A 24,519-nucleotide genomic window follows, 5' to 3' on the forward strand; every position below is an offset into this window, starting at 1 on the left:
ATTCTTGTAAGAGGAGAATAAATGAGAATTATAATACAACCTACCAGATTTTAGGATGAAATAACAGTTTTATAACAACTTTTTTCTTAGTAAAATTTGTTTTTTTCCCTTTTTTTGGTTTTCATTGCATTAGTTAGGATATTGGTTCAAGCCAAAATCTCAGTAGCTTAAACAGGAGAGAATTGACCTCTCTCAAGTAACTGTCCAAGTAAGATAAGTAATAGAGGGCTGATATGGCAGCTTCATGATAGTGTCAGAGACAGACCCTTTTTCTCTGTTGCTCTTTTTATTTTCAACCATGTTTTCCATATCACAGTCTGGGTAGATCCTCCACGTTTCACAGCCATATCTACCTTCTGGACAGCTGGAAGAAACAACTGGGAGGTAGAAGACATTCTCCTTCCCTGTAGGTGCACAACCTGAGAGCTGGGCACGTTATTTCCTTTCACATTTCACTGAGAGAAACCGAGATTGCAAAAAATGAGAAATGTACGTTTCGGTAGGTGTCCGCATGTTTGAGTAAGGTTTAGGGGTATTATTATTAAAGAAAGAAAAGAGTAAAGGATATTAGGGAACAATTAGCCATCTCTTTTTAATTCAGTTAGTTTAATTGGAAACCTGTGAAGAATAGATATTATTAGCACTTTACAGATAAGTGGGCAGGCTTTTCAAAGAGGAAATAAATTGTTCATGGTCTACCTGAGAAGTAGTGGAATGCACTTTGAATTTAAGCCTATGTGAGGGTTTTTTTCTTTTTTTAAAACATTCTGTTGGCTTCCTAATGTCTTATTTTCAAGCCCTTAAGATTTTTTTCAGAGTAGTAATAAATAATGTTGACTCTTTAGAAGGGATTCTTCAGATATTTATGAATATTTTACTTTGTGAAAAATGATGCATGTTTATGACCTAGCCAGTGAATAAATAATTGCTTCAAATTATAATAATATTAGAAATTAAGTCAGTTTTGACTTTTGATAACTTTAGCTTAAAAGTTTTCTTTTAGAAATTAATTTAGTTACTAAGTATTCATATATAATTTTGCATACTGATGGCACATTTTTGGATTTTACATTTTTTCCTAAGCTAAAAATATCTTAATTGTTTTGTTCTATAAAATTAAGGAAGTGCTTATTATAAAAAATATTTTCAGAGAACACAGAGTAGTATAAAGAGGAATGTAAAAATCATTTGTAATTCCATTATCCAGAGGTCATCACTGTTGTCAGTTTAGCTATGCCTTTCAAAATTTTTCTCTATGCATTCATTATGTGTGTTGTATCTTTGTGATTTTTTTAAAATCTAAAATGATCATATTTCAGTTAAAAAGAAAAAGACGATTTTACCCAGATGCACCAAACACACTCTTTGATCATCTTACTTGATGAGTGAATTGGCAATTTGGATGACTTTTTTCCATTCTCACTTAGCTGTGTTGTATTAGTATAGTTGATCAGCACAGAATGTACTTAATCACTTACGGAGCTAATGCCTTCTCAAATGTATTTATGTTGTAAGCAATGAAGCTCTTTTCTATAGCAGAGTATTTATACATTTCTTTGGGAGTAGGGTGAATATATACTTTTTTTTTCATACTGGGACATGTTTGAGAATGAAAGGAACATTACCAGTATTTAAAGTTTTTTGAAATTTTTTTTTGCCATCAAAATGGTTTTATTAAAATAAAAGTTTATAAAATACTTGTTTTATAGTACAACAAAATAGTCTTTACTCAGATACACAGATGACACCACCCTTATGGCAGAAAGTGAAGAAGAACTAAAGAGCCTTTTGATGAAAGTGAAAGGAGAGTGAAAAAGTTGGCTTAGAACTCAACATTCAAAAAAATAAGATCGTGGCATTCAGTCCCATTACTTCATGGCAAATAGATGGGGAAACAATGGAAACAGTGACAGACTTTATTTTGGGGGGCTCCAAAATCACTGCAGGTGGTGACTTCAGCCATGAAATTAAAAGGTGCTTGCTTCTTGGAAGAAAAGCTATGACCAACCTAGACAGCATATTAAAAAGCAGAGACATTACCTTGCCGACAAAGGTGCATCTGGTTAAAGCTGTGGTTTTTCCAGTAGTCATGTATGGCTGTGGGAGTTGGACCATAAAGAAAGCTGAGTTCCGAAGAATGGATGCTTTTGAACTGTGGTGTTGGAGAAGACTCTTGAGAGTCCCTTGGACTGCAAGGAGATCCAACCAGTCTACCCTAAAGGAAATCAGTTCTGAATATTCATTGGAAGGACTGATGCTGAAGCAGAAACGCCAATACCTTGGCCACCTGATGTGAAGAACTGACTCAAGACCCTGATGCTGGGCAAGATTGAAGGCAGGATGAGATGGTTGGATGGCATCACCAACTCGATGGCCATGAGTTTGAGCAAACTCCTGGAGTTGGTGATGGACAGGGAAGCCTGGTGTGCTACGCAGTCCATGGGGTCACAAAGAGTTGGACATGATTGAGTGACTGAACTGAACTGACATTGATTATGAGAATAGAAACAAAAGCAGGATAGTTATTCTGGGTAATAGTCATATTTTTTGCCAACTTCTTAGATGTATCTGTCTCTAATATGTTTTTAGAAATAGATATGTAATCATTATTCTACATGTTTCTTTAAATTTAGATGCTGTAAAATCGTACTCTCCTATTTGATTTTATTCTAGTACAGAATATAAATTTATCTAGTTAAAAATAGGAAGACTTTTGATGGAACTTCTAGAATTCATTACTTTAATTAAATCTTATATTCTGTTTGAACTCATTCAATTTGTTCGGTACTTAACATTGCTTTTGAGGGATGTTTCAGTGCCTTGGCAAATTTTCTAATAATTGGTATTTTCTAAAACCTTCAATAGCTGAAGTTTTTTTTTTTTTAATCTTTTTTTCAGTGAACTTTAGTCTTTGATTAAAGATTTCCCACTGATTTTGAACAATATGCAACCAATCATTAGAGGACTTGCTTTCAAAAAGATTCAGTAGTGAGACACTTGGGTTGGGATTATAAAGTCAGTCTTTGAAAGATTCTAGCCTTTAAAATCTGATGACAGGTTGCAAGTAGGGAACACATATTTCCATGTTTAAGTATATTTTTGTTCTGTTTTCAATACCATTTTTTAGCCTTAAAATTTTAACTGTGGATATATGTAAACATTTGTAAGTTTTGGCATTTGCAACTAACTCATTAATACTGATGCCACTAGAGTGCCATGATAAATAGAAGTAGCCTCAGAAGTTTTATCCAAATTATCTATCCATTTTCTAGAGAAATTTTAGTACATAATTTTGTATTAAATGTATAATTTCTTCTCTTTAGCTCATTGTTCTTGAAAGAATTTATCGGGTGATAATAAAGATTGTCAAGCAACAACATAAACAGTTCTAGAATTATACCCTACAATAAATGACAAAACCACCTTGAGGTTTTAGACTGTTGACTCCTCACACATACTTCATTTGCACCTCACCTGTAGTTTCTCACTTACTTCGCTGGCTAGCGGCCTGGTGCATGTTGCAGGTCATTGCACATCTCACTGTACCGACTATGTTAGCAGGAGCACCAGGGTCAAATATTTCTTCTACTGTCTCAAAAGGATGTAAAGAGTTAGCTGTCCATGGTTGCTTGTGTCTGAGGATACTTTTCACTGTCTTCTGCATGGTGTCCCTGAAAAGGCATTAATGTTTTATCTCTGAAGAGTCAGGGGAAAGGTGGAATTATCACTGGTCCTTTTTACAATTTCATCACTTGTTCAAGTGGTTAGAACACTTAAACACTGTTAGCTTGGCCAGAAAATAGATGAATACAGTAGAGGTGTTCTAAATTCATCTTGGTTTCTTTTAATATAGTGATTAATGAAAAATACTTCATTCAAGGAAGTGAAAACTGTGAGACAAGTGGTAAACCACATGGGATGTTGAGACAAGAGATTGTACTGTCCTGAGCAAACCAGGGCATTTGAGAAACAGCTTGGTTATGTGAAAGAGTATGGTACTTAGAGTAGGACAGACCTGAATTTAAGTCCAGGCTCTGCCATTTAAAAGCTTGGACAAGCAACCTCTCTGAAACTTGGTGTGTTAGGGTTCTCAGAGAAACAACCGGTAGGACAGACACTCACACTGACCAATTAATTTTAAAGAATTGGCTCATGTTTTTGTGGAGGTTGGCAAGACCTCAATCTGCAGGGCCTGTTGGAGACTGAGGGGAGAGTTGATGTTGCAGTTGTGTCTGAAGGTGATCTCAAGGCAGAATTACTTCTTCCTTTGGGGAGATCAGTCTTTCTCTCTTAGGACTTTGGGGAGATCAGTCTTTCTCTCTTAGGACTTTCAACTGCTTGGATGAGACCTCCCCACATTATGGAGGATAATCTGCTTTATGGCTTTAAATGTTAATCACATCTAAAAAAATACCTTTACAGTAACATGTAGACTGGTATTTGACCAAACAACGGGGTACTCTTGCCTCACCAAATTGACAAGTAAAACTAACTTTCACACGACGTTTATTTATTTACTTACTGGGAAGATAATATATGACTCACAAGGATTAAGTGTGGTAGTATTTATAAAGCACTTAGTATAATGTGTTCTCAGAGTGGGCACTGAGTACATGTTGGTCTTAATCTAGTTTTGTGCCCATTAAGACTATAGGCCCAACTTTGATGCTTGAAGATCTTTTCCCCTGTTTATCTTTGTATTTCTTTCTAAGCTTCTCCTGTCTATCTACTTAGTAAGTCCTGTTTTTCTTCAAACCAAACCCTTCTTTTTCACCATTGCCGGTGTTTAGGTCTTCTACAGGGCCATTAAAATTTTGTCCTAAGTAACCCTCTGCATGCCATCCTACTTTCCCTCTTCATGTACAAATAATCACGTAGTTAATTAGCATTAACTAGTATTAGGTGCTTGAGCGTGTCCTCTTTTCCATCGTTATTTTCTTTACGTTTACCATGGGAAGTGAAGCCCTTCATCAGTTGTCTTCTGTAACAATGGTCCCTAACCTTTTTGGCAGCAGGGACCAGTTTCATGGAAGACAATTTTTCCATGGACTGAGGGGTTGGGTGCGGGGGCGGGGGACAGTTTTGGGATGATTCAAGTACATTATATTTATTGTGAACTTTATTATTATTACATTGTGTTATATAATAAAGTAATAATACAACTCACCATAATGCCAAATTAGAAGGACCTTGAGCATGTTTTCCTGCTACTAGAGTGATTATAAATACAGATGAAATTTTGCTCCCTTGCCTGCCCCCCACCATCTACTGTGCAGCCTAGGTCGTAATAGGCCAAGGACCAGAATGTGGTTGCTACTGCTAAGTCACTTCAGTCGTGTCCGACTCTGTGCGATTCCATAGACGGCAACCCAAGAGGCTCCCCCATCCCTGGGATTCTCCAAGCAAGAACACTGGAGTGGGTTGCCATTTCCTTCTCCAATGCATGAAAGTGAAAAGTGAAAGTGAAGTCTCTCAGTTGTCTCCAACTCTTAGCGACACCATGGACTGCAGCCTGCCTACCAGGCTCCTCCATCCATGGGATTCTCCAGTCAAGAGTACTGGAGTGGGGTGCCATTGCCTTCTCCCCGAATGTGGTTGGGGACCCCTTATAATCTTATCTCTAGTCCTTATTACCATTTAGAACTCCTTACTATTCTTGACAAATGTAACTGAGATTTCTGTTGATTGCGTTTATCCCTTTGTGTAGAATCACCGTCTCCCCTACTCCCCTATACCTCAGATTTCTGCACTGGTGTCACCCTCATGAAACCTTCCTGTATTTCCTTCCCAATTCCAGAACACTCTTAAACACATTCATGTACAAGTGAACCTGGGCCTTCAAACGTTGATACTCTCAGCTGCCTTTCAGATGAGATAATGTATCTGTTCATCAGCTGACCAAGGAACCGTTTAGACTGTATTATGAATTGAATGGACTTCCCAGGTGGTACAGTGGTAAAGAATCTGCCTGCCAGTACAAGAAACGCAGGTTCCATCCCTGAGTTGGGAAGGTTCTTGCCTGGAAAATTCCATGAACCGAGGAGCCTGGTGGGTATAGTCCATGGAGTTGCAAAGAGTTGGACATGACTGAGTGAGCCACACACACATGTGAATTGAACACCACTCCCTGCCTACAAGCATTTCAGATCTAATATTAATATCATATTTTTTGGTTCATTAGTTTGTATATTCACTTGATTATTTTATTGAAGTCATTTTTTTGTGTTCATCAGTGCTTTGGGGACTTGGGTAGAGGATGAACTCTTAAGGTTTTGGGCTTCTCAGTTGCTCTTTAACCAAATCATTTCACCATAATTTGTTAAATGTTGAGTTTCTGAGTAAAATTTTATGAGAGGAAGAGTTCTGATATCAAAAACAGTTTTAAAATTCCTGTTTTGTTTCTTGTCTACGTAATTCTTGGTAATCTACATGGCTGCCTTTATTTACTCTCCCTTTCCCCCAAAAGAAACAAAATTGAATTTTTTGAAATCATGGATATATTAATTGTATTTATCTTTATTTCATGAATCTGTTGAATGAATGTAATTATATTAATAAAAGTCATTGAATAGCATTTAATTTCTAATGATTTATTTATTTTAGTTATCAAGTGGAAATCCTCTTTATGAAAAATACTATAGACAGGTAAGATGATTGTTTTTTATAGAATATACTGTCAACTCCTGATTGCATTCAGCCATCTGAATAAATTTGACATTTCTTGTTTTCATTTTCTTGTGCTTTAATCTCCCACTTTAATTAATGTGTTTAACAGGTTTTCAGAAAAATTAAGGAAAGATAATTAAGCCCAAACACTTGTCTTAAATATCTATCTTAAAAATCCATGTAGCATTAGATATATTCATCCAGATAGAAACATTTGAATTAATTTATAAGTTATTGAGAATGACTTTTATGTTATTTTAAAGACGTTTTAGAGTTTAACTTTCATGAAGTTGAAGCCATAACACTTACATAAATATAAAATGAACACGTATTAAAGATTTTTTTCAACTCATTAATTATTGAGAGAACTAGTGAGATGTAAAAATTGGAATATGAGTTACAGAGATTTATATTCTCCATCAGAGAAAATTAATTTCATTGGTATGGATAGGAATCATTTGCATTGCTATCAGTTTTATATAATTTAACCTCTACCCCTACAGAGTATAGAATAAATAGCTTAGTTCATAGAAGTCAAAGGTGCAAACCATAGATCAGATAATCTTCTGAAAGCATAGACGGTATTTTTTGCCCATTTCCAAATATCAAATCATTTTTCTTTATAATTTTTTCACCTTCTGATCATGATTACTGAAAAGGCTGGTCTCATTATATTTGATCCTGTTGTCTACATAATTGCAGCAAGTTTTAATGAACCGCTATAGGTCGTCTTGTGTGACTTGCAAGCCTAAAGCCGTATACTTATTATTTAACAACTTCTAAGGCCAGGTAATAAGTTTCTGCTTAAAACCTTTGTTATATTCTTCTATTTTGAAACTAAGATCCACACTTTAGAAATTCACTTCTTATTGCACATGCAGTACATGTAAATTTGAGTGAATTTACCTCATCTTGGGATTTCCCGTATCTGCTAAGTTTCCTGGCCTTCTGAGTAACCTTGCTTTAGTGGTTGAGACACTTGGGATCTTACAAACCATGTGGTAGGCTGGTCTTCATGTGGGGGCCTGGTAGACTTGGACTCTACGTAAAGTCAGTCCCTGATCCTTAATAGTGTCTTGTTCTATCTGAATGAAAGAGAATCATTTCAAATATGGCCTTGTTTTTGTATAATTGGTTTACTCAACTATATCCTGATAAAAAAGAGAACAAATTGTTATTTAGCTTATAACTATATGGCCATAAAAGATAAGGACATTCATTAAAGGTTTTTGATTTCTGAAGGGTCAGTGAAGAATCAGATACCATTGAAAAGTATTTCGTTCAGTTTACCAAAGCAGCGCCTGCTAAATTGAGGGATAATTTAGTAAGAAAGGGCTTTTCCACGTATCCATTAGAAAATAGAATAGTAAAAATAATACCAGTAGTACGGCACGTAAAAAATCCTAATTGAGTTTTCCATAACACTTCATTCAGCTCTGTGTAATTTGTGTTCTCCTGCATCTTGGGTTCGGAGTTTGCTTTCATGAGATATATCTACTTCCCAGTATGCAGAGTCCTGGAATTTTGACTTGGTCTAGTTTGAAAGTTGCCTAAGTGATGTCAGCCTAGAAGTCTTTACCCAAGAGTCTATGTTTTAAAGTGTTAATAGTTCAGAGTATGTGGTATTGTTCTTTGCATGAGCCTCTGAGACTCTTCCTTTGTTGAAGAGGTGCCCTGTAGCTTATGGCAGAGCCTTTAGGCACACAGAAACTGCCTGTAGATGACAAAGACTGAATGGCTATGTTTAATTATTATAGTAGCCAAAAGAATGGAAGATAGTAAAATTGTTTACTGGAATAGAGTGCATAAGTATTTCTTCAGAGTTTGATCAGTGTTTCCCCTCAATGCCTCTGTTTTGGGGCTATCTGGGGAGAGAGTTTCTTTTCTTTTCCAACCCTTGTCAGAGAGTAGGCAAAGAAAAGATTTGTGGAGAATTCTAGAGGCTGATTTCCTAACCTTTTTTGTTCTTCTTTGTTACCCAAAATGTGGGTTGGGCAGTTCTTTCCTGTTTGCTGAGTGTCTGATTTATCCCATGTTCTAGCACTTGAAAGAAAGGATTTCTCTTTTGCGTCTTTGCCGGGTTTGGTCTATCTGGAATGCTTTGTATATGATTTAGTAAACTTAATCTTTTAATTCTTTTTTTAAATATAAGTTTATTTATTTTAATTGGAGGTTAATTACTTTACAATATTGTATTGGTTTTGCCATACAGTGGAAAAACAGCCAGCTCACAACTATCCCAGTATCATGTTACTCTTCCCATGACTTTTTTAAAATTTACTTTTCATTTTTTACAAATAGAACTTTACTTTAGGAAATGTCTACAGAAGTGAGAGTCGTAATTTTTTTTTTTTTTTTGAACTGTTTTTCTGTTTTGGTGACCTCATTCTGTCTTAAAGGAAAGTCCCCATCAGTTAAAATGATGTGTTTCCCTTAATGTGCTTTAGGAACTTAGCAGTTTTTTAAATGTTACTTAAAGTTTATAATAGAATCACTGCTAGTTTTAGAACTGATATTGCTTTGATTTTTTTAAAAAGTGTTGCAGTTTCTTAAGAGTAAGTATAAAAGCAGAAGTTAATTATTTAAAGATATTAAAAAAAACCCACCAGATAACTGTGCAGCTATTTACATTTATCAGAAGACCTCTCCAGAAATTATTGCTCTTTTTCTCTATTGCCATTCAAGTTTATTGAAATTTAAATGGCACCTATAGAAGACTTGGAATTAGAAGATATATGTTAATATTATGACTCCACTAATTTGTTCGACATCCTCTGAGCTTCAGAGTTTTTTTGTTTTTGGTTTGGCCACGCTGCATAGCTTGTGGGATCTTATGGGATCTTAGTTCCCTGACCAGGCACTGAACCCAGGCCCCAGAAATGAAAGCGCCAAGTCCTAGCCACTGGTTTGCCAGGGAATTCCCTGAGCTCCAGTTTTATCATTTGTGTAATGGACATGATAAAAAACACATTGTAGATGGACAGTGCTCTCTAGATGGTACTCTTCTTATATGGGTCTCCAATATTACATTATACCTGATGCGAATATTACACCTGATGCAAAGAACTGACTCATTTAAAAAGACCCTGATGCTGGGAAAGATTGAAGGCAGGAGGAGAAAGGGATGACAGAGGATGAAATGGTTGGATGGCCTCACCAACTCAATGGACATGAGTTTGAGTAAACTGCGGGGGTTGGTGATAGACAGGGAGGCCTGGCGTGCTGCAGTCCATGGGGTTGCAAAGAGTCGGACATGACTGAGTGACTGAACTGAACTGAATATTACATGGCCTTTGTTAATGAGAGGATTCCTGCTCTCTTTTTGAAAAACTCAGTTCTCAAATCATAGGGAGGAATGCAGGTAAATAATCATAATTTTGTCTTTATGTTTTTTGTCAGCTTATGGTTTGTATTTTTTCAGGTTGATACGGGCAATACTGGAAGGGTATTGGCTTCTGATGCTGCTGTATTCCTAAAAAAATCAGGACTTCCAGACCTGATACTCGGAAAGGTAGTATTTGTTCATTGTATCCAAAACTAGATATAATGAATATTTATTAGTATAGATAAATTGGATAAAATACAAAAGACATCTCAAGAAACTTAGAACTGAGTCATGAAAGCAGTTACAGTAATCCAAAGGGAATTTCTGGTGTAGTGATTTATCATCTTGAAAAGTGTGGTGTTTTTTAGATTTTTAGAAAACAAATTACTTTTTAGAATGAAATGAGGAAGTAATAGTACATTTGAGTGTTGTGGAGAGAAACAGTGCAGACTGGGAACCTTGCCACCCACTCAGATTGGCTGTTTCCCTGCTTCCTCTATTAGAACTGTCTCTTAACTGTGTTGAGTATGTGGTAAATAGAGTAGGAGATGAGAGGCTTAGGAAAGAGCACAAAGAGGTAGAAAGTCCCTTTCTTGGCTTGATGTCCTTATAAATCCTTATGTATGATATTGATGTGTATTCAACCCTGAAAAATAATCATTAATAATTTTATTATTCACAAATAAACATTAACTATTTCAGCTTACCCACAAGAAAGAATATCATCTTAATAAGGATCTAAAATCAAGGTAGCATATTCTAGTAGAAAGAGCACCGGACTTAGAACCTGGGTTGGGTTAATGAAAAAGTCGTTGGACTGGAAGTTAGAACCTGGGCTTCGTTTCTTTCCCTGATGTCTTGGATGTTCATGAGTAAGTCACTTAACCTCATTGGACCTTAATATCTTTGTGTAGGGTTACACTAAGTGATCGTCAAAGTTTCTTTCTGCTTTTAATTCTACAATTCTTAAATCTGACTACCAAAGAGCATGAGGTTGTCAATTGCAGGAATTTTATTTATCTGTAAGATGATTTTTGTTTTAAATATAGATTGATAGTTTTCTTTTCTTCTAAATTTCAGATCTGGGATTTAGCTGACACAGATGGGAAAGGTATCCTGAACAAACAAGTAAGATTTGGAGACTGACATGAGCAATTTTTGAGTGATTCAGAATAAAAAATAGCCAGCAGTTTTTTGTATTTTTAAATTAAAAATTCGTTTTTGCAAAATTAGGGTTTTGCAAGGACAAGTGTTATAATAAAGAAAATGCTTCCAATCACTAGACATTAAAGTACCTAATTCTCAAAGATTAGAGTTTGGTGACATTAGATCTGGAGTGTCAGTTTGGGCTGCTATAACAAAATACCACAAACAGCAAAAATTTATTGCTCACAGTTCTGGAGGCTGGATGGAAGTCTGAGATAAATTGCCAGCATGATTCTAGTGAGAATTTTCTTCTAGATTGCAGACTTTTTCTTTATCCTTACATGGCAGAATGTGCTAGTAATTTCTTTCAACCCTCTTTTTGTAAGGCACTAGGCCCATTTATAAGGGCCCTATCCTAATGGTCTAAGTACTTCCCAGAGGCTCTGCCATTGTTTTGGGGAGTTTAGCTTTCAATATATGGATTTGGGGGGATACATTCAAATAATAACATGGGATTTATTTTTCTTAGTTATTCAGGGAAACTTTACTCTTTGTATCTTACTAAGTTTCTTATGTGTTCAGGGTTATAAATAAAAGTGGATTTTATTATTTATGTGTTAAGATGGTATTGCCTTGTACATTTGAAGGGAAGATCTTGGCTAATCAAATCTAAGTATGGTGTATTCTAGTCTAGTTTTATTGCTAACATATAAACCAAAAAATGGTTTACAGGCCAGAAGTCAGTCTTGGGCCAGAAATATGTGAAAGTGGTTGTGGGTATTAGGCACCATTAGAGTACTTTAAATTAAGTTTCACTTGTTGGAGATAGATTTCAGAGTTCTACAGGATTAAGTTCAAAGCTTGCTACATGCTGATACATTGGCTGAGCACTACTACTCAAAGTTAATTCCCCCTATAGGGATAACTGAAGCTGACTGAGAAAAAAGGATGGAAAAATTAGATGAGGGATCAGAATACCCAGTCTTTTATTTAAGATTCCAAGGCTAGATTGTGGTCCTTATTGGACCCCCTGGCCAGAAGAGCCGATTTGATGCCTTGGAGACATTGGAAAACTAAATTCATGTGAGCATCCAGGGTGCTCTAGACTTAGTCAGCAGATTATTTGTTGAGTACCTGTTTTGAGCCAGGCTTTGGAGATACAGAAGTAAATGTGATGGAATGTGATCCCTGTCTTCAGGAACTTAACAGTAAAATAAATTCTTCGTTGCTTCTCCTAGTCTTTGGATGTTTAGTTTGACTTGCCTTTGTTATATCCAGGTGGCGGGATTTATGGATCTGCAGTTAAACTTTGATGTTTGCATTGGAGGAATAGATTTTTGAATTAACATATGAAATTAAGGACATAAACCAGTACTTACTGAGTTTCTCTGAGCCAAAAATGATAGTGCTTTCTTCCTATAGTGTGGTTTTTAATTTTGTTCCTTACAGTACATTGTAAGGAATTAGCCCCCCTTTTAAAGAGTTTTTTTTTTTTTTTAACTTGCCTAAGGCCTCATAACAAGTAGTAGAACTAGAATTCAGTGCAGTATCATTTCACTTCAGAGCCCATCCATACTAGCAGGGATGTGGACTTGATTATCTAAGAGAATTGATTCTCATGCAGAATGACAAGAGAAAAAGGGTTATTTAGAGTTCAGCATTTAAAGGATGGGAGGGGGAGACAAGACTCCAAACAGAATATACTTGGAAGGTCAGAGACGAACTCGGACAGCTTTATGAAGTTGTGCTGGTAGAGGAGAGCTTCAGGGAGGATCATACTGTCCAGGCTGCCAAAAGAACAAGTAGGTTGAGGTTTTTTTCTCTTTTTTTGAGAGTCTATTGTATTTTGTAGCTATGAATTTGTGACAGTTGTTTCTCTGGCTAATGGTGGGAATTGAAGTCAAATTGCATAGAAGCTTGTGTGGTGAATGAAAAGAGGAGGGGAGATCTTGAAATAGCATTTTTTCAAGATATTTATTAGTGAAGACGAAGTACTGTATGAACAGACAACCTGCAAGTTTCTAGGAGTAGGTTATGAATTGAGTAAGGAAGTTGTAGGTGAGAACAGGAGATTTGAGAATCAGCAGCTGTACCTAGAGTATTGACAAATTGTAAGTAATCATGACTGGAGTAAAAAGTTTTTGTTATGCCTATTCTGAGACTTGATTTTAATTGAGATCAGCTGAAAACAAGGTGCTTCAGTGTCTTCCCACTTACTAATTACATTTTGAACTAAGGCTTCAAATGCCAAAAATCCAAGGACTTTTGGGAGAGATTTATAAGTATTTTGAAGTCAAGCAGTTGTATGATTGTTTCAGGTGTTGCATAGTTATTCTTTGTAGCTTTTCTGGAATAACAGTGACCGAATCATTTGAATGATTGATTATTCTAGTGTCAAAATTTATAATCTTAAATCCAGATACGACTTTTGATAACCTTTTATTTATTTTCTTCTAGACTTTTTTCTAAGATTCTTTTTCTTAAGTGATAAAAATCATTTCTTACCATCATTAAATATTTTGGTATATTTCCCATATCGTGTATATCAGTTTATTTTCTCATTTATATTAATATTTTTTGCTGTTTATATCAGAAATATCTTTGTACATAGAACTCTTCTTATATTTAGAGCAGTTGTTTTTTAAAGCAAGTGTGCTATTATATTCACTGAGACATAAAAATTTTGGAGTAGTTGTGAATTGTTTTATGTTTTCAGATTGAAGATATATGTGTAGATAGATGGATGGATGGGTGAATGGGTAGATGCATAATGCTCTTAACAGTCATACTTTTCTTTCTCAGGAATTCTTTGTTGCTTTGCGTCTTGTGGCATGTGCCCAGAATGGATTGGAGGTTTCACTAAGTAGTTTGAACCTGGCTGTTCCTCCACCAAGATTTGTAAGAAATGCTTTTAAATTTAAATTGTGTTTTAAAAACTGATACCACATGATTAGAAAGTAGTATTTCCTTGCTCCTGTTTACTTTTATTTATTTAACTTCCTATTGATATGCTGTCAGCTTGTTTCCAGTCTTTTATTATTTAAAAACTGCTGCAATAAATAGAAACCTTGAATTTGTCACTTTGCATGTGCAGAAATATATGTATAAATTCTCAGATGTGGAATTGCTGATTGAAAAGTTTTTGCATTGTAATTTTCACTTATAATAACTTGTCTTCCATAGTGGTTGTTTTAGTTCATAGTCCCACCAGCAGTTGGTTGAGTGTACTTTTTCTAGCCTACCGTTGTCAAACTTTTGTTTCTTGTAACTTTGATAGGTGACCAGTGGAATGTAAGTGTAGTCTTAATTTATCCTTTTGGTTTTATAAAGTGAAGTTGGGTAGTTTTTCTCATGCTTATGAGCCATTTACATTGTCTTTATGTGAAATGTCTGTTAATAACTTTTGCCTATTTTTCTTTGGTTGTTGGTCTTACTGAGTTCAAGAGGCTCTTCATATATTAGGGAAACAGTTGTTTGTCTATATGAATTGCAAAAATTTTTTCCCAGTTTGCTATTTGTCTTTTGACTTTGTGGTAATTTGTTTTCCCATAAAGAAGATAGTGTATTTAATGTAAATTAATTATTTGAATTTGTTTTTTATGGTTTCTTTGTTCACGTCGACAGTAATCCTGATGTGAGGTGTGTATGGATTCAAATTTGTATTTCTTCAAGATGACTACCATGTTTATTGAATAATTAGTCTTTTCCATACTGATTTGAAATGCCACCTCAATCATGACATTCTCATATGTATTTATTTTTTCTGGATTTTTCTGTTTATATCCACTGATCTGTTTATCTGTATGTTGATCTCATATTGTTTCAGTGATCATATTTGATAATTTATATCTGATAGGGCTGGTCCTCCCCACCTTACTGCTTTTTTCACAAGTTTCATAGCTCTTCTTGTTTTTAAAATTCAGTATTTTAAAAGTATTTGGTCTAAGTATTATGAATTTAACTTCAGTTTTGAGAATTTCTGTACTTCTGAGTTTAATTGTGGAGTCAGAGGGTTATTTAGGGATTTGTTGCCTAACTATATACTGTTAGTAAACATTTTCAAATGTAGCCGTCTCTACATGCAAATAAACATAATAACTTGGACATGCTATTGGTAGGTTCCTGTACTTGTGACTTAGAAATCTTAAGTTGTGCTTGTCCCTGTCTGCTTTCCTTAAATATTGTGGGGAAAAGTCATCAGTTAACAGGGCCATAAATATTTTTGTTACATTCAGATAACTGTATCTTCATTTTATTTTGATTTCAGGTGTAATAGGATTTATTCTATAACACTTAACATGTTTTAGTTAGTGCTCCACAGTCATTTATGCAGCTAACACAGCTAATTCAGTTTTTGTTTCATTTGTACTTCAGTGAAAGTTTGAGTTTATGTTAAATAGTGTCCTTTGTATATTGAGATCCAGCATTTTGTCTGAGTGTTTAAATCCAAAGACGATTTCCTCTTCATTTTTTATTGATATGAGGATTTCAGCCCTTCATGTGCTGTATTTTCCTTTTTAGCATGATACCAGTAGTCCTTTGCTAATCAGTGGAACCTCTGCAGCTGAGCTCCCATGGGCTGTGAAAGTAAGTAAACTTTTTGACTATTCTTTTACCACACTTTGCTTCTTACGTACATAATCCTTTCCCCCTTCTATCAAAATGTATTGCAGGGTGCTTTAGACTTTCATTTTTTACTGTGAAGGAAATGCTGGTACTAGAAATTGCTTGAGTGATGTTATTCTTTGTCAGTCATTTTTTGACTGTATTGGCTTAATCTCCTTTCTGTTGTAGTGTAAACTAAAAATGGTGATGTCATAATCTGGTATTAACTAAAATATTTAATGAATACGTAGTTTGCCCCACTGGTATTATTTCTTATTTGAAAAGTTCTGCTTAACTAAATATTCTCTTTATGACTCTAAAACAAACAATTCTTTATGAAATCTTTTTCTGAAATGGGTATTTTGCCTTATAGTTATTTAGAAGCACCAAAATGGTTATAGCTATCTTAACAGGTTTTAAAAATTGTAATTTTAAAATAGAATGTAGCAGATCAAATAATCTGTAATAAATGTATAGTATTGTCAGAAAACCATTTTGGTGTGTATACCTTGTGTGCTGTTGTGTAAGGATCTGGTCTTGACTTGGCAAATCATGAATGATAGTTTTTATGTTATACAGATAATTTACAGGGATTTTAGGAAATACCTTATTATTGATAGGAAAAAGATATCTTGCTTTGGAAAAAATGAAGGAAATGATGTTTATTTCTTTGGCAAGGATTTCTTTTTAAAATAAAAATAAATTGAGTTTGAAATGTAATTAATGCCGTGTTTAGAATGTCACAGAATGTCACTAACGGCTGTTGGTTCTTACAGAAGTTATTGCTTTGCTTTGGGTCTGTTTGAGAGGGTTAGACTAGATGCTCTTCTCAAAGTCCTTTGATCCCTGAAATCTTTTGATTTTAAAATCCCTGATTTTAACTTAACAGTAGAAAAGACAAAGATGATGTTTCAGTTACAAAAGGAATGGAGAGGATTCTAACCTTTTGAGTGGAATAACTTTTAAATTACTATATACTATATTTGGATGAAAGTGAAATATGTTTTTTAAATGATCATTTAAAAAATGTTGCCTAGTCTTTGAGGACTTAATGTTTATAACTGCAGTTATGTTCCTTTCCCCATTATTTAACTTGCGATCTTTTTTTATATTATAGCCTGAAGATAAGGCCAAATATGATGCAATTTTTGATAGTTTATGCCCAGTGAATGGATTTCTGTCTGGTGATAAAGTGAAACCAGTGTTGCTCAACTCTAAGTTACCTGTGGATATTCTTGGAAGAGTAAGATATTAAATTCTAAGTGTAACTTTTATGTATTTTAATTTTACTTTAAACCAGAACAGTTTAGCTCACTGTTAAACAGTACATAGATCCTATTTTGAAGTTGTGGTATTACAGAATTTTTTGTGCTCTCACTTAAAACTATTGCCAGTTTCTTTCTTTCTTTGGTTATTCCCTCTAAAATATGAGTGTTTGAAATTAGCTGTCATAATCCTCTAGGTAAGGCCTTTTGTCTTTGGGTTGTATGCTCTGACCTCCCAGTTCCTTGATTTAATTTCCAGAGACCATCAGTATTCTACATCTCCCTCTGCTCCATGACTGTATCATGGGGCCTGGTTAAAGGAATAGTTTCATCTCTGAAATTGTAACTTCTACTCTCTTCTTGGGTTTCTAGATTTCTTTCCTAGATATTTGCAAGACTAATTCTTTGACATTATCAAGACCTTTATCAGTTCAGTTCAGTCGCTCAGTTGTGTCCGTGTCCGACTCTTTGCGACCCCATGAATCACAGCATGCCAGGCCTCCCTGTCCATCACCAACTCCTGGAGTTCACTCAGACTCGTGTCCATTGAGTTGGTGATGCCATCCAGCCATCTTATCCTCTGTCATCCCCTTCTCCTCCTGCCCCCAATCCCTCCCAGCATCAGAGTTTTTTCTTTTCCAGTGAGTCAACTTTTCCCATGAGGTGGCCAAAGTATTGGAGTTTCAGCTTCAGCATCAGTCCTTCCAATGAACACCCAGGACTAATCTCCTTTAGGATGGACTGGTTGGATCTCCTTGCAGTCCAAGGGACTCTCAAGAGTCTTCTCCAACACCACAGTTCAAAAGCATCAATTCTTTGGTGCTCAGCTTTCTTTGTAGTCCAACTCTCACATCCATACACGACTACTGGAAAAACTGTAGCTTTGACTAGGCTACAGTCCATGGGGTCGCAAAGAGTCGGACACAACTGAGCGACTTCACTTTCTTTCTTTCTTTCTTTAAGGTTTATTCTCTGTATGTTCTGGACATTAGTTGGCTAATGATTAATAATACAATGTTCATTGAATGTGTATTTCAGTTAATTAGCAGTTCTGTGTTATAGGGAAAACAATAATGGACTTGGTTGGAAGTCTTCAGATTGAAGACTGATTCTGTTACTTAGTAAAAGTTACATGATCCTAGATAAGTCATGTAGTCTTGGGTCTAAAATAGGTTTTACAGTACCACATGAAGTTGTTGCATGAAGTAACTGAGGTGATGTTTTTCAAAAAATGTAGTTGTTTAAAGTTGTTGTTCAGTGGCTCAGTTTTGTCCAACTCTTTGTGACCCCCATGGACTGTAGCATCTTCTGGAGCTTGCTCAAATTCATGTCCATTGAATTGGTGATGCCGTCCAACCATCTCATGTCTGTCGTCCCCTTCTCCTCCTGCCCTCAGTCTTTCCCAGCATCAGGGTCTTTTCCAATGAGTCAGCTCTTTGCATCAGGTGGCCAGAGTATTAGAGCTTCAACTTCAGCATCAGTCCTTTCAATGAATATTGAGGACTGAGTTCCTTTAGGATTGACTGGTTTGATGTCCTTGCAGTCCAAAGGATTTTCAAGAGTCTTCTCTAACACCACAGTTCAAGCATCAAAAAGTTGTTTAAAGTACTGTGTTACATAATTGTTTTCTTAGTTGAGAGGAGCAAAACATTTTCTTTAAAAATTTGCAAAGTGATTTCTGTTTAAAACTACTTGATATTAAGAATTATTATTAACTTTTTTTTTACAGAAATTCTATTAGTGATGTAATAAGATGCTTGGCATAATTGAAATTTCTCAGAAAAATAGATTTTATAATGTTTAGGAAAAACTTTTTCCTCCAAATATATATTTGATACATACAATTAGCACATGAAATGAAATGATGTTAATCTTAACCAGTTCTTTTCTTTTTAAGGTTTGGGAATTGAGTGATATTGACCATGATGGAATGCTTGACAGAGATGAGTTTGCCGTTGTAAGTAACCTAATGCTTTCCAAATTTTAAATATCTTAATGGTTTCCTCAAGTGAAAATTTCCCATTTTTGTTTATCTTTAGAGGAAAACTACATTTCTCTTAAAATTAATGGTATGATGATTTTTACCTAGAATTTATAGTCAATAAATATTATTCAGCAAATGGATAATGGAGAGTGAATGTTTTTGCCCTCTTCATTTTATTTGACTTTAAGGTACGTAAAAATACATGCTTTGGATAATGCACTCTAAAGATGCTGAGTATAATCTTTTGAATCTCAACTTGACCAGGCATCTTAGTGCCTACTTCTGCTGTGAAATGTCTTTATTTCAAATATACTCCCAAATTTTCACATGTTTCATTAAAGGAAAACATTTATAATACAACAGTTTCACCTCATATATGGAAGCGGAGAAAGTTTAGATATCTTATCCGAAGATATATTATCCTTAGTAAATGGATAGTTAATTCTTCAGAGAGCTGTTTTCATGTCTTCCTTAAGGGTTACATGAAATTCTGCGGTGAACTCATGAATGATAAATCTCTAATCCCCCTTTAATGTCTTATGTGGAAATTAGTCTTTTCAAATTTTTTCTCTTTATTTTGCTAAGAAATTGTTGTTTCAGATTTGCCACAGAATTGCACTATATTTTATTCTCTTCTGGGTTTGTGTTTGGGTGTCTTTCTCTTTCCAGATCTTACTTATTTTTGCTTCTTGTTTTTTGTTTAACTGAATTTTTGTGTAGCCTATTAATGTTTTAAAAAGAGCCATCTTTTCTCATAGTGTCTTTAGGATTTTCTATGTATAGTATCATGTCATCTGCAAACAATGACAGTTTTATTTCTTTTCCAATTTGAATTCCTTTTATTTCTTTTTCTTATTGCTATATTGAATAAAAGTGATGAGAGTGGACATCCTTGTCTTGTTCCTGATTTTAGAGGAAATGCTTTCAGCATTTTACTGTTATGTTACCTGTGAATTTGTCCTATATGGCCTTCATTATGTTGAGGTAGGTTCCTGCTATGCCCACTTTTTGGATAGGTTTTTATTATAAATGTTGAATTTTGTCAAGAGCTATTTTGGCATCTATGAGCTGATCATATGTTTTTTTTGTGTGTGGTATCTTCATCTGGTTTTGGGCTTCCCTGGTGCCTCAGATGCTAAAGAATCCGCCTGCAATGCTGGAGACCTGGGTTTGATCCCTGGGTTGGTAAGGTCCCCTGGGGGAGGGCTTGGTAACCCACTCCAGTATTGCCTGGAGAATCGCCATGGACTGAGGAGCCTGGCAGGTTACAGTCCATGGGGTCACAAAGAGTTGGACACAACTGAGCAGCTAAGCACACAGCATCTGATTTTGGTATCAGGGTGATGGTGGCCTCATAGAATAAGTTCGGATGTGTTCCTTCCTTTGCAATTTCTTTGAATAGTTTAAGAAAGATTGGTATTACTCTTTTCTGAATTGTTGGTAGAATTTATGGGTAGAACCTGTAAAGCTATCTGACCCTGAATTTTTGTTTGTTGAGAGTTTTTAAATCACAGATTCAAGTTCAGTACTTAAAATTTGGTCTATTCATATTTTCTATTTCTCCCTGGTTTAGTCTTGAGAGATTGTATTTTTCTAGTAATTTGTCCATTTCTTCGAGGTTGTACATTTTATTGCCATATGGTTGCTTGTGGTAGTCTTGCTGCAGTCCATGGGGTAGCGAAGAGTCAGATACGACTGAGTGACTTCCCTTTCTCTTTTCTCTTTCATGCACTGGAGAAGGAAATGGCAACCCACTCCAGTGTTCTTGCCTGGAGAATCCCAGGAACGGGGGAGCCTGGTGGGCTGCAGTCCATGGGGTCGCTAAGAGTCAGATACGACTGAGCGACTTCACTTTCACTTTTTACTTTTATGCATTGGAGAAGGAAATGGCAACCCACTCCAGTGTTCTTGCCTGGAGAATCCCAGGGATGGGGGAGCCTGGTGGGCTGCCGTCTATGGGGTCGCACAGAGTTGGACACGACTGAAGCGACTTGGCAGCAGCAAGTCTCTTTCATTTATTTCTGCTTTGATCTTTATGATTTCTCTCCTCTTACTAACTTTGGGTTTTGTTTGTTCTTATTTCTCTAGTTGCTTTAACTGTAACATTAGGTTGTTTATTTGAGATTTTTCTGGTTTCCTGAGGTAAGCTTGTGTTGCTATAGGCTTCCTTCGTAGAACTGCATTTGCTGCATTTGATAGGTTTTAGCTTGTCATTTTTTCATTTTCGTTTGTCTCTAGATATTTTATTTCCTCTTTGATTTCTTCAGTGACCCATTGGTTGTTTAGTAACACTGTTAGCTTCCATGTGTTTGTGGTTTTTGCAGTTTTCTCTTAGTTGATTTCTAATCTCATAGCATTGTGGTTGGAAAACATACTTGATACAATTGCAATTTTCTTAAATTTACTGAGGCTTACTTTATGGCTCAGCATGTGTTCTGTCCTGGAGAATGTTCCATGTGCACTTGAAAAGAATGTGTGTTTTGCTGCTTTCAGATGAAATGCTCTATTACTGTTAGTTTCATCTGGTCTAATGGGCCATTTAAGGGCTGTGTTTCCTTATTTATTTTTGTCTGGATGATCTGTCCGTTGATGTAAGTAGGGTGTTAAAATTCCCTACCATTACTGTGTTACTGTCAATTTCTCCTTTTATGTCTGTTAACATTTACTATATATATTGACATACTCCTATGTTGAGTGCATTTATATTTACAGTTGTTGTATCTTCTTGATCCCTTGATCATTACATAGTGTCCTTTGTTGTCTCTTACAACAGTCTTTATTTTAAAGTCTATTTTATCTGATTTGGGTATTGGTACTGCAGCTTTCTTCTGATACCCATTTGCATGGAATACCTTTTTTCATTTTCTCACTTTCAGTCTGTATGTGTCTCAAGATCTGAAGCAAATCTCTTGTAGACAGCATATATATGGGTCTTGTTTTTGTATCCATTCAGTTAGTCTGTGTCTTTTGGATGGAGCATTTAATCTATTTTCATTTAAGGTAATCATTGCTATGTATGTTCTTATTGCTGTTTCTGTTAATTGTTTTTTTGTCTTTGTAGGTCTTTTTTCTTCCTTTTCTCTTTTGTTCTCTTGTGATTTGATGACTTTCTTTAGTGTTGTGTTTGGATTCCTTTTTTTTTTGTTTATATATGAATTATAGATTTTTTGGTTTGCAGTTCCCATAAAGTTTTGATATAGCAGTCTATATATATTTCCATGATTGTTTTAAGTTGCTGACCTCTTTAGTTCAAATGCATTTCAGATACCTTGCTTTTGTACTCTCATCATGATTTTTGGTTTAGATACCATATTTGTGTGGATGATTTCCCACCTTTACTCTAGGTTTGCCTTTACCAGTGAGCTTTCCCATTTCCTAATTTTCTTGTTTCTCATTGTGGCCTTTTCTGTTCCACCTAGAGAAGTTCCTTTAGCATTTGTCATAATGCTGGTTTGGTGGTACTAAATTCTTTTTTGCTTTTGCTTTGTCTGTAAAGCTTTTGATTTCTCCATCAAATCTGAACAAGAGCCTTGCTGAGCAGAGTATTCTTGGTTGTAGGCTTTTCCCTTTTCCCTTTAAATGTATCATGCCACTCTCTTCTGTCTGTAAAGTTTCTGCTGAAAACTCAGCTGATAACTTTATGGAGATATCCTTGTATGTCATTTGTTGCTTTTTGCTTGTTAGTTTTAATATTTTTTCTTTCTCTTTAATTTTTGTCAGTTTGATTACTATGTCTCAGCATGTTCCTCCTTGGGTTGATGCTGTATGGTACTCTCTGTGCTTCCTGGACTTGAGTGACTGCTTCCGTTCCCATGTTAGGGGAGTTTTCAGCTGTTATCTCTGTAAGTATTATCTTCTCAGGGCCTTTCTCTCTCTTCTCCTTCTGGGATCCCTATAATGCAAAGTTGCTGTGATTGACATTGTCCCAGAGGTTTCTTAAACTGTCCTCATTTCTTTTCAGTCTTTTTTCTTTACTCTGTTCCATGGCAGTGATTTCCAGTACTCTTTCAGCTCCCTTATCCATTCTTCTGCACTATTTATTCTTATATTGATTCCTTCTAGTTTATTTTTTATTTCAGTTATTGTATTCTTCAACTATCTTTGGTTCTTTATTTTTTCTAATTATTTGTTAAAAACTTACTGTAACTTCTTGCTTTATGCTTGAATTCTTTTCCCAGGTTCTTGGATCATCTTTGCGATCATTACTCTGAACTCTCTCTCGGGTAGATTACCTATCTCCATGTCACTTAGTTGTTTTTATGGGGTTTTATCTTGTTCCTTTGTCTGGAACATAATCCTGTGCCATCTCCTTTTGTCTAAAGTTCTATTTGTATTTTTATGTATGTGGAAAGTTAGTTATATTTCTCGATATTGGAGAAGTGGCCTTCTGTAGAGGATGTCCTCCGTGTACCAGCCGTATACTCCCCTCTCATCACAGTGGCCAGGAACCAGTTGGTCCCAGGGTAGGTTCTGACCTGTGTTTGCAGACTCAGTTGTGTAGGCTGTGGCACTGTATATTTCTTGCTTCTGGTGTTTGACCCCTGTTGGGTGAGGCTGGTCTAGCTTCCTAGTGGTTAGGGGCAGGTTTCTGCCCACTGATGGGTGGAATTGGATCTTGGCTCTTTGGTGTACAGTGCCATGTCAAGGAGTGTGTCTAGAGGTGGTTGTGGTCTCAGGAAGTCTTTAGGCTGCCTGTCTTTTGATGGATGGGACTGTGTTCCTGCCCTGTTCGTTGTTTGGCCTGAGGCATCCCAACACTGGAGCCTACAGGCTATTGGCTTGGTCAGGTCTTGGTGCTAATGTCCCAAGCAAGATATCTTCTGGATATATTTGTCATTAGCTTTTGTGTTCTAAGAGAGAGCCATACCCACCCCCTACTTCGGTGGGAGACCCTCCATGACCAACAGTTAGGTCTGGCCTCGGCTTCTATGAATTTACTGCTTTTCCTTGATTCCTAGTGCACATGAGACCTTGGGTGCACCCTCCAAGAGTGTAGTCTCTGTTTCCCCCAGTCCTGTAGAGTAAGACTCGCTGACCTTCCAAGCCAAGGGCTCTGGGGACGACTCCTACTGATGCCAGACTCCCAGACCAGGGAGCCTTATGTGGGGCTCAGAGCTCTCTCGGGAGATCTTCTGCTATATGATTATATTCAGGTTGTGAGTCTCCCATCCAGAGGTGTGGGATTTGGTTATATAGCAGATGTGCCCCTCCTACTGTCTTATTCTGATTTTCTTTTTGTGTTTGGATGTAGAATATTTTTTTTATTTTCCAGTCTTTTTTATTGATGATTGTTCAGTGGTTAGTTGTCATGTTGATGTTCCTGTGGAGGAGTAAGCTCAAGGTCTTCTATTCCAACATCTTGTCTTCTCTTCCTCACTGGGCACTCTAGCAGGAACAGAGCACAGAGGTCCTGAGAGCCTTGTTATCAAGTCTTCCTAATGCAACCTAGATACAGCCGTCTTTGGCAAACCCTGAGAAAGTAGAGAGTAAACCACGTGAGAGTGTTCTGAAAAGGAAGGCTCTGTGGT

General features: G+C 36.1%; 1 protein-coding gene across 7 annotated transcripts in view; it reads left to right on the plus strand.

The window, feature by feature from the left end:
* The window catches only part of EPS15 (epidermal growth factor receptor pathway substrate 15), a 145,516-nt gene that overhangs the window by 25,243 nt on the left and 95,754 nt on the right, over positions 1-24,519 (plus strand). For all 7 annotated transcript variants that reach the window (XM_040231197.1, XM_040231198.1, XM_040231194.1 and 4 more), the window contains exons 2-8: positions 6,604-6,645; positions 10,088-10,177; positions 11,072-11,119; positions 13,940-14,035; positions 15,659-15,724; positions 16,860-16,985; positions 18,905-18,964. In XM_040231197.1, the coding sequence (XP_040087131.1) occupies positions 6,604-6,645; positions 10,088-10,177; positions 11,072-11,119; positions 13,940-14,035; positions 15,659-15,724; positions 16,860-16,985; positions 18,905-18,964 (528 nt within the window). The remainder of the gene's footprint in view (positions 1-6,603; positions 6,646-10,087; positions 10,178-11,071; positions 11,120-13,939; positions 14,036-15,658; positions 15,725-16,859; positions 16,986-18,904; positions 18,965-24,519) is intronic.

This window comes from Oryx dammah, unplaced genomic scaffold (genome assembly GCF_014754425.2).
Source record: "Oryx dammah isolate SB20612 unplaced genomic scaffold, SCBI_Odam_1.1 HiC_scaffold_28, whole genome shotgun sequence".
NCBI lineage: Eukaryota > Metazoa > Chordata > Mammalia > Artiodactyla > Bovidae > Oryx > Oryx dammah.